This window comes from Lontra canadensis, unplaced genomic scaffold (assembly GCF_010015895.1).
Source record: "Lontra canadensis isolate GAN:19392208 unplaced genomic scaffold, GSC_riverotter_1.0 scaffold2, whole genome shotgun sequence".
Taxonomy (NCBI): Eukaryota; Metazoa; Chordata; class Mammalia; order Carnivora; family Mustelidae; genus Lontra; species Lontra canadensis.
In genome coordinates this window covers 4,763,135-4,771,870 of record NW_022630996.1, presented here as the reverse complement: position 1 = coordinate 4,771,870, position 8,736 = coordinate 4,763,135, and the positions used below count along the sequence as shown (strand labels likewise).

Below are 8,736 nucleotides of genomic sequence, written 5' to 3'. Positions count from 1 at the left end.
GACCCTATCCAAGGAAGCTACTTTATTAACTCAAAACTCTGATTTTCTATTAATTTCATGATCATTGCTAGAGAAATGGGAATGAGTGAAGGTCCTCAATAGAGAGACAACCCAGAAAGTCTTGAAGGGACCCTTCAAAAGGAATCTTGTTACACAATCTCTGAGTCATAACTAGACGCCCCCAGCACCAACATTTAGCCCAGAGTTACAATAATTCTCTTTCTCCCCATGTTTCCTCTCCTCCCTATGCTTTTCTTTTTCTCCCTCTCACACATTTGGTCTTCCTCTCTTAATTCTGTGTTCTTCTTTTGTTTCCTTCTTTCCTATTCCTGAAATGTTGTTGTCTGCTACTCTGCAGTAGCAGAGTACTTAATCCTTAATCCACTCCTGTCTCCCTCCTTATCAGTGGCTTTCCATGCTCTAATTCTATTACCCCCCACCTGCCCCGTCTATGATTCTCTCATATTCCCATGTAGTTTTCTCTGTTTATCACTGGCCACTGACTTTGTCTTGCTCTCCCGGTTCTCTTTCTGTCTCTGTTTCATGGTCAGTGATATTCTCTCTCTCCTCTTTCTCCCCTTCTCTCTTTCTTTGTCTCTCTGTCTTGCTATCTCTGCCTCTGCATCTCTGTCTTTTGTTTCCTTTCTATGCAGGGACTCAGCTCCTGGATCATGGCAAATCTGAGCCACCCTTCTGAATTTGTCCTCTTGGGCTTCTCCTCTTTTGGTGAGCTGCAGGTTCTGCTGTATGGGCCCTTCCTCATGCTTTATCTTCTTGCCTTCATGGGAAACACTGTCATCATAGTCACAGTCATAGCCAACACCCAACTACATATTCCTATGTACTTCTTTCTGGGTAATTTTTCCCTGTTGGAGATCTTGGTGACCATGACTGCAGTGCCCAGGATGCTCTCAGACCTGCTGGTCACCCACAAAGTCATTTCCTTCACTGGCTGCATGGTCCAGTTCTACTTCTACTTTTCCCTAGGTTCCACCTCCTTCCTCATCCTGTCAGACATGGCCCTTGACCGCTTTGTGGCCATCTGCCACCCACTGCACTATGACACTTTGATGAGCTGGGCTGTGTGTGTCAGACTGGCAGGGGCTGCCTGGGCAGCTCCTTTCCTAGTCATGGTGCCCACTGTCCTCTCCCGGGCTTATCTCAACTATTGCCATGGCAACATCATTAACCACTTCTTCTGTGACAACGTACCTCTGCTGCAGCTGTCCTGTTCAGACACCAGTCTGCTGGAATTCTGGGATTTCATGATGGCCTTAGCCTTTGTCCTCAGTTCCTTCCTGGTGACCCTCATCTCCTATGGCTATATTGTAACCACTGTGCTGAGGATCCCATCTGTTACGGGCCGTCAGAAGGCTTTCTCTACATGTGGGTCCCACCTCATTCTGGTCTTCATTGGTTACAGCAACACCATCTTCCTTTATGTCAAGCCTGGCAAAGCACATTCTGTGGAAATCAACAAGACTGTAGCCTTGGTGACATCAGTCCTCACTCCCTTTCTCAGTCCCTTTATACTTACCCTCCGCAATGAGACAGTCCAGGCAGTGCTACGAGGGCAGATGCAGAGGCTTAAAGACCTCCACAAGGCACTATGATGAGACTGAGGAACCTGGCCAACTTTAGTCAAGCAGGTCTACACAGAGAGGAGGCAGAGTACCAGACTGAAGGCCACTGCTGAATTTCTTTAGGTTGTTTCCTCTGTGGAAACATGGAAGCATGGTAACTACAGTGAGTCCTCAGTGCTCAGTGTCTGGCTCTCACAGGCCACCATGAAGGTGCTCCCCATACCCACTGGCAGCTACAAGAACTCTGAAAGTAGCCCAGAGCCTGAGGAACCAGAAGTAAGACTTTCAGTACAAGGAAGTACATGGGTTTTCCATTCAAGGACAGCAGCCAGGAAGTGTTTTCTGATCAAGAGGAGACACTACCCAGCCCACAGATGTGTGTGTGTGTGTGTGTGCATGTGTATGTGTGTATAAAATTCCTGAAAGTTTTGGAATGAAACCTTAGCTCCAATGCCTCTCCCTCCCAACTATAATCTGAAATTTTAAAAGCCCTACAGTTGGGGCATCAGAGTTGCTCAGATGCCGCAGCATAGACTCTTGGTTTTGGTTTTGGGTCATGATCTTATGGGTCCTGAGATTGAGCCCTGCCTGGGGCTCCATGCTCAGCAGGGAGTCTGCTTCAAGATTCTCTCTCTCTGCCCCTTCCCCCTTTTCTTTCTATAATAAATAAATAAATCTTTTTTAAAAAGCCCTCCTTGGGGTGCCTGGGTGGCTCAGTTCGTTGGGCAACTGCCTTCAGTTTGGGTGATGATCCCAGAGTCCTGGGATCAAGTCCCACATCAGGCTCAGCTCCATGGGGAGTCTGCTTCTTCCTCCGACCTCCCCTCTCACACTCTTTCACTCTGTCTCTCTCAAATAAATAAATAAAATTGGGGCACCTGGGTGGCTCAGTGGGTTAAAGCCTCTGCCTTCAGCTCAGATCATGATCTCAGCATCCTGGGATCGAGCCCCGCATCGGGCTCTCGGCTCAGCAGGGAGCCTGCTTCCTCCTCTCTCTCTGCCTGCCTCTCTGCATACTTGTGATCTCTGTCTGTCAAATAAATAAATAAATAAAAAAAATAAAAAAAAAATAAAATAAAATTGAAAATAAATAAATAAATAAATAAATAGCCTTCCTGTTACTTTGACCTCAGACTCATGTTTTTTTCTTAGCTTTCACCTATGCTGGATTTTCTTTAAAAAAAAAAAAGATTTTGTTTATTTATTTGAGAGAGAATGAGAGAGAGAGAGAGTGAGAGCATGAGCCAGGGGAAGGAGAGGGAGAAGAAAACTCCCCGCTGAGCAGGGAGCTCAATGCAGGGCTCAATCTCAGGACCCTGGGAACATGACCTGAGCTGAAGGCAGATGCTTAACTGATTGAGGCACCCAGCTGCCCCAATCCTGGATTTTCTAAAGCACCCCCAATTGAAAATATTCTCCTAAGGAGTGCCTGGGTGGCTCAGTCCGTTAAGCCTCTGATTCTTGATCTCAGCTCATTTTATACTTTAAAATATATATATATATACTTCCAAATTGTTTTTTCAAATACACTTTAATTTAGCAAACTCATTTCCCAGTAAACTACAGTGACTTCACTCATCAAGGGAGTAATCTTAGCCCCACTTTAAGTACTTTAAGTACTCCTAGCCCCACTTTACTCCTTTTTCTGACTTTCTGAAAAGTTCATTTCTTTCTTGCCGAGGCGCCCTTTACCCAAATCAGAGGATGTCTTTAGGTTCTTAGTTTCAGTTTTTGGTTTCAAGTCTTGTTTCCTCCAAGGACACATCACAGCAATGACTCTGATTTTGTTTCCTGTTGCTGTTGTTCTAACTGATTTATTTTCTCCAATTATCCTCTGCTTACCACCTCAAAGAGTATATATTTATAGAATAAATAGCAGGAGGATGAAGAAGGTAAAAATAATTTTACTGGGTGCCTGGGTGGTTCAGTTGGTTAAGCGACTGCCTTTGGCTCAGGTCATGGTCCTGGGATGCAGTCCCACATTGGGCCGTTTGCTCGCCAAGGAGTCTGCTTCTCCCGCTGACCTCTCTCCTGTCATGCTCTCTCTCTCTCATCCTGTCTCTCTCTCTCTCAAATAAATAAATAAAATCTTTTAAAAAAGATTACTAGAGGGTATCATGCTTAGCGAAATAAGTCAATCGGAGAAAGACAACTATCATATGATCTCCCTGATATGAGGGAGAGGAGATGCAACATGGGGGGTTAAGGGGGTAGGAGAAGAGTAAATGAAGCAAGATGGGATTGGGAAGGAGATAAACCATAAGTGACTCTTAATCTCACAAAACAAACTGAGGGTTGCTGGGGGGAGGGGGGTTGGGAGAAGGAGGGTGGGGTTATGGACATTGGGGAGGGTATGTGCTATGGTGACTGCTGTGAAGTGTGTAAACCTGGTGATTCACAGACCTGTACCCCTGGGGAAAAAATATATTATATGTTTATAAAAAATAAAATTTAAAAAAAAGATTAAAAATAATTTTACTGATAATAATTTACCTTTACATAAACATGTACATATATCCATGGACCAGTAAGTGAGCCACAACTCCAAAGCTAGACACTTACATATACATGTATACTACATATATATAATATATATAAGTAATATATAAATAATACATATACATATATATATAATTCAATTAAATAAAGATTCACTGATCACTCAATAGGAACAATGTACTCTGCTTAGTGCTGGCCATTAAAGATCAAAGAAATGTGGACTCTAACTTCAAAGATTTCTCCATCTGTGAGACAGGAAAGGCTATAATGAATTCAGCTTATTTTGATAAGGGGTTCTTCTACTCTTAACAAGTACCATGATTCCCCAGAAGGAAAATGCTAATTCCTGGGCTGCAGCCAAGCAGTGTTTCTGACTCACTTAGGAATAGGGGAAATACAGTTGAGAAAAAGAAAAGGAATTGATCAAAATGCTGGCAGAAATGACAATGGAATCTGGTTCTTCAAATTTCTTTTCCATCTTCAGAAATTCTTCTTCCAGCTTGATCAAAGTTGGATTAATTAAAAGTTGGAATCTCCAGGATCGGAAGCCACTCCGTGTAGACTCCTCCAGCCTCTTACTCACTGTAAATCCATCCAGTTCCCATCAACTGTAAACACTTGTAATTGCAATAATTCTAGGAACTCCTTCATAACAGTTGCATGTTTAATATCTATCGCTTGAAAGAAGCATACTGTCAGAAAGCAATTATAGCTTCAGTGTCATTTTTAAAGGTTTGTGTTTCATTTATCATCACAGTATCCACAAACATTTGAAAGATAGCAAATAACACTTGTACATGCAAGAAATATCTTTCTTCAGTCCATACATAATGTTAATTGCCTTATAGATCCACACTTTGTCTGCTACACAAGTTTCCCCAGTCCTACCCACTTGCTATCTGAAAGTAGAGCATTCCTATGAAAACTTTCTTAAGTAGAACTGGCATAAAGCAAAGAAACAACTACCATTAATTTGCATGAAAATTTTTTGAGCATTCCAAGATGCAAAAAAAAAAAAAAATCGCTTAGGCTTTTCTTTTTTTTTTTTTTTTTTAAAGATTGTATTTACTTATTTGACAGAGAGAGATTACAAGTAGACAGAGAGGCAGGCAGAGAGAGAGGGAGGGAGGGAAGCAGGCTCCCTGCTGAGCAGAGAGCCCCATGCGGGACTCCATCCCAGGACCCTGAGATCATGACCTGAGCGGAAGGCAGCAGCTTAACCCACCGAGCCACTCAGGCGCCCTCTTGGGCTTTTCCGGTATCTTAGGACACATCTTGCTAACAGCTGCACAAAATAAATTGAGATAAAGCACAGATGCTCCCTCACTTCAAATCTCTGGCAGCTTGATGCTGAGCTGCTGGATGTGGTTTCTGGGGGGAAGGAGCTTGATGGCGCCACGCTCACTGTTTGCTATGCTGTACGTAACGGCTCACTGCAAAACAAATGCTGAATGCTAGTTTCGCTTTTCACCTTTTCCCATAAAAGTCACAATACTCTTCCAATTCCTTTAAGTTAGTGAAAACAGGTACCAACGTAGGTCTTTTGTAAATGTGAAGTGGTGCAACACAAACTCTCAAGAAAGCAGGGGATGCTTGTAATACCATGTTTCCCAGGAGGTGGGAACAACTGAATCTGTTGTTAGTCTACATAAGGTCATTTGATAGAAGATCATTTGACAGAAGGCAACAGCCCTCCCACTCCACAGAAGTAGCTTTCAAGGAACATAATTGCAGAGAGGAGGAGGACAAGACTGTAACACCCAGAAATGATTTAAATATAGGCGGAATCAGTGGCAGGATTTCGTGACTACAATGCCTGCCCTACCCTAAGGAACCTACCGTTTGTCTGGCATTCCAGCCCCAGAAATATCATGTTCTAGTAAGCAACCATTAGAAATAACAGGGTTCTGAATGGCTTACATAAGAAGCTGTTGTCATACATGTAAAATCCAGTGGAAGCCAAAAAACAGATTTATTTCTTCCATTTGGCAGGATAAGAGAGCAAGAAATTAAAAGTATGGAGATTTTGATGAGGGAAGATAAAGGAATTGAATCATTTTTCAAATAAAAGTCAGGCTTGGGCCCTGCAGTGCTCCAGGTAGTATGAAGGCCTTGCATACATTGAATTTTAGAAGTGTGGTAAGGTGTAAAACCCTGTAAGGCCAAGTTAGAAAATTTCAGTGCTGCCTGTAGAAGACCATGTTCACATCACTCCAGTTCACCATTTCTTTAAGTGTTCCATTTCCTAATATAAATACGTTCCTTGCAATAATGCCTCACAGATACTGAAGAAAGGAGCAGTGATCTAGTGGTCTGCTGGTAACTGTTTAACCATGTCTCTACTTGGATCATTTACTGACCTCCAGCATTTGCCAATTTCTCTGGTGTCTATTTTACCACCATCCAGTCCAGTTTCACACTGCTAACATGATACAAACAACCTCAGTAGCATAGATCAAAGTAAAATGTAGTGAAATAATTCGGAGTTTTGAATTTTTATTACCTTTGCAATCTGCTTAATTATAAGTTTCTACTTTTTAATTTTTAATAATGTTCTGTTACATTCCCGAAAAGTTAACAATCAGTTCTTAAGAAGGCTCCAGAGTATCACTGTAGCATTCCACCTTTTGTGTTCCCCTAGATCCTGTTCCCCATTCATCCCAGCACCTTTGTCATTCTCCTTACCTTGAGTCAGATGCGTGCCAAGTCCTATAGACACAAACCTCATGGACTTGCCCTTTAGCAGAACTATTCCTAAGCTCCTAAGTAACTTACTTACATAAGTAAGTAAGTTCAAAACTGTAAGCAATAAAATTCCAGCACTGAAAGGACATAGGAACTTTCGTGAATACAGTATAATTGCCCTAGCATGCAAAGTTTTCCACATCACTGCCCTCTGTACCCACTCCCAAGTTTGTTGTAAACACAGTTGTGTCCTGTGATTTCAGGGAGTGTAGCATCCTTCAGAGGACACTTAAAATTCCCCCAAAGACTTGGATCTGATTTGTGACAATATCTGTGATCTCCCTTGTGCTTTCATTGCCCATACAATATGCCATTTTTATGTCTATCTTATTTTACATATCAGTTGTTTCTCTCTGGAATTCACATTTCCCATTCTCTCTACTCTCTATACTTCGAAGCTTAACTCAAATGATACCATGTTTGAGAATACTTCCAATTTAGCCAAAGAAAATCAGGCATTCCCTCTCTGTATTGCCAGAGTGCTTTGCATATTTTAGTCATGAGCACAAAGTTTTGTTTTCCCACAAGAAATTCTGAGCTCCTCAAGTTAGGTACCATCCTAGAAACTGGTTCTTCAAGTTGGTACCTCAAGTTAGGTACCATATGTATCTTTGTATCTCTTTTGCCTAGAACATAGTAGGTGTTCAACAAATGCTGGTTGTCTTTAGTAATGAGGTTTGCAGATGAATTTGGAATATCAGTCAACACTGTACCTTAAACACAGAATGCCATCTCGTCCATAGTAACAGAAGTGGAGCAAACAAAGCATGAGAAGAACTTAATGTCACTGCCCTCTATCAGTTAGTTGTTGAAACTAGTACCACAACCAGTTCTAAAACCCACATAACAACAGGGACCAGAGGAAGCAATGTGCATGGTGAGAGGTCTAGGAATAGTTCCATGGTGACATCTCACTTAAATATTTTCTAGGGGAATATGTCACCATCTTCACTTACTTGCTAGTCTGCCTGTTAATTCAAAATTGCAGAATTTGGATAATAGGCAAATATGAAGAGTCCACTGAGGCTGGACATAGGGTTTCAGCTTAAAATTGAGACCACCACAACAAAGAAAGAGGCTGCCTCACGGCTGAGAGTGAACAATCCCTAGACTTGGTTCCAGCAGGGCCTCCCTGTCAACCTGAGAAGTGTGCTGCAGAGGGGATGCCTACACCCTGAGGAGTGGTGGCCTGGGGGGCCCATGCACTCCCTTGAAATTCCAAAAGGCAATGATTTGTCACATCATGACTCTAAACCTGGGGAGGCGTAACTACACCCAGTTTGACTTAAAATAAGTGTCCTCAGATTCATTCCAGCAAGATGGAAAATTTGTCTTCAGTATTTTCTGGGTTATGTCTATCTACAAACTTCATTTGACATTATGCACATCCAGGGTCCCTGTCACATTAAGACAAATGTATAGAAACAAAACATCTCCAAGATCACATCCCCACAGGATTCTCACAGCAAATCAGAGGCTGTACCATTGGTCTAAGTCTTTGGAAGTTTAAAGTCAGATGAGGATGAAAATCTTAGGGCCTAAATCCTGGTGACTGTCTCCTAAAATAGGCCCTGGGATGAAAGTTCTCAAGGAAGAGGGGCTCCTACAGTGCCCTTCACAGTGCTGACACTAAGGCAAGGACTTTCTTACACAATTTCCTGACTTCTACCAGCAGACTGTCTAGATCAGTGCTCCTCGAATATTAACGGGCATGTGAATCATCCAGGGGTCCTGTGAAAATATAGATTCTGATGCAGCAGATCTGGGGTGGGGCCTGAAATTCTGTATTTTGTATTAGCGGAGATGCGAAAGCTGGCCAAGACCTCTCTTGGGGGAGCTGGAGACTGCAGGCAAGTTTGTTGGGAATGTCATGCCTGTGTGATGCTGTGTGATGAGGGGACGACTGTGG

The 8,736-nt window shown here is 42.5% G+C and overlaps 1 protein-coding gene across 1 annotated transcript; it reads left to right on the top strand.

The window, feature by feature from the left end:
• The first annotated feature begins 610 nt into the window (after nt 1–610).
• On the top strand, nt 611–1,613 carry LOC116872783 (olfactory receptor 6V1). Its single transcript, XM_032866304.1, has one exon. The coding sequence runs from the start codon at nt 648–650 to the stop codon at nt 1,611–1,613; it is 966 nt and encodes a 321-aa protein (XP_032722195.1). The 5' UTR covers nt 611–647.
• Nucleotides 1,614–8,736: the final 7,123 nt, after the last annotated feature.

What these genes read in the sequence shown, in the direction of transcription:
- LOC116872783 (XM_032866304.1), top strand. Translation starts at nt 648, where the DNA reads ATGCAGGGACTCAGCTCCTGGATCATGGCAAATCTGAGCCACCCTTCT.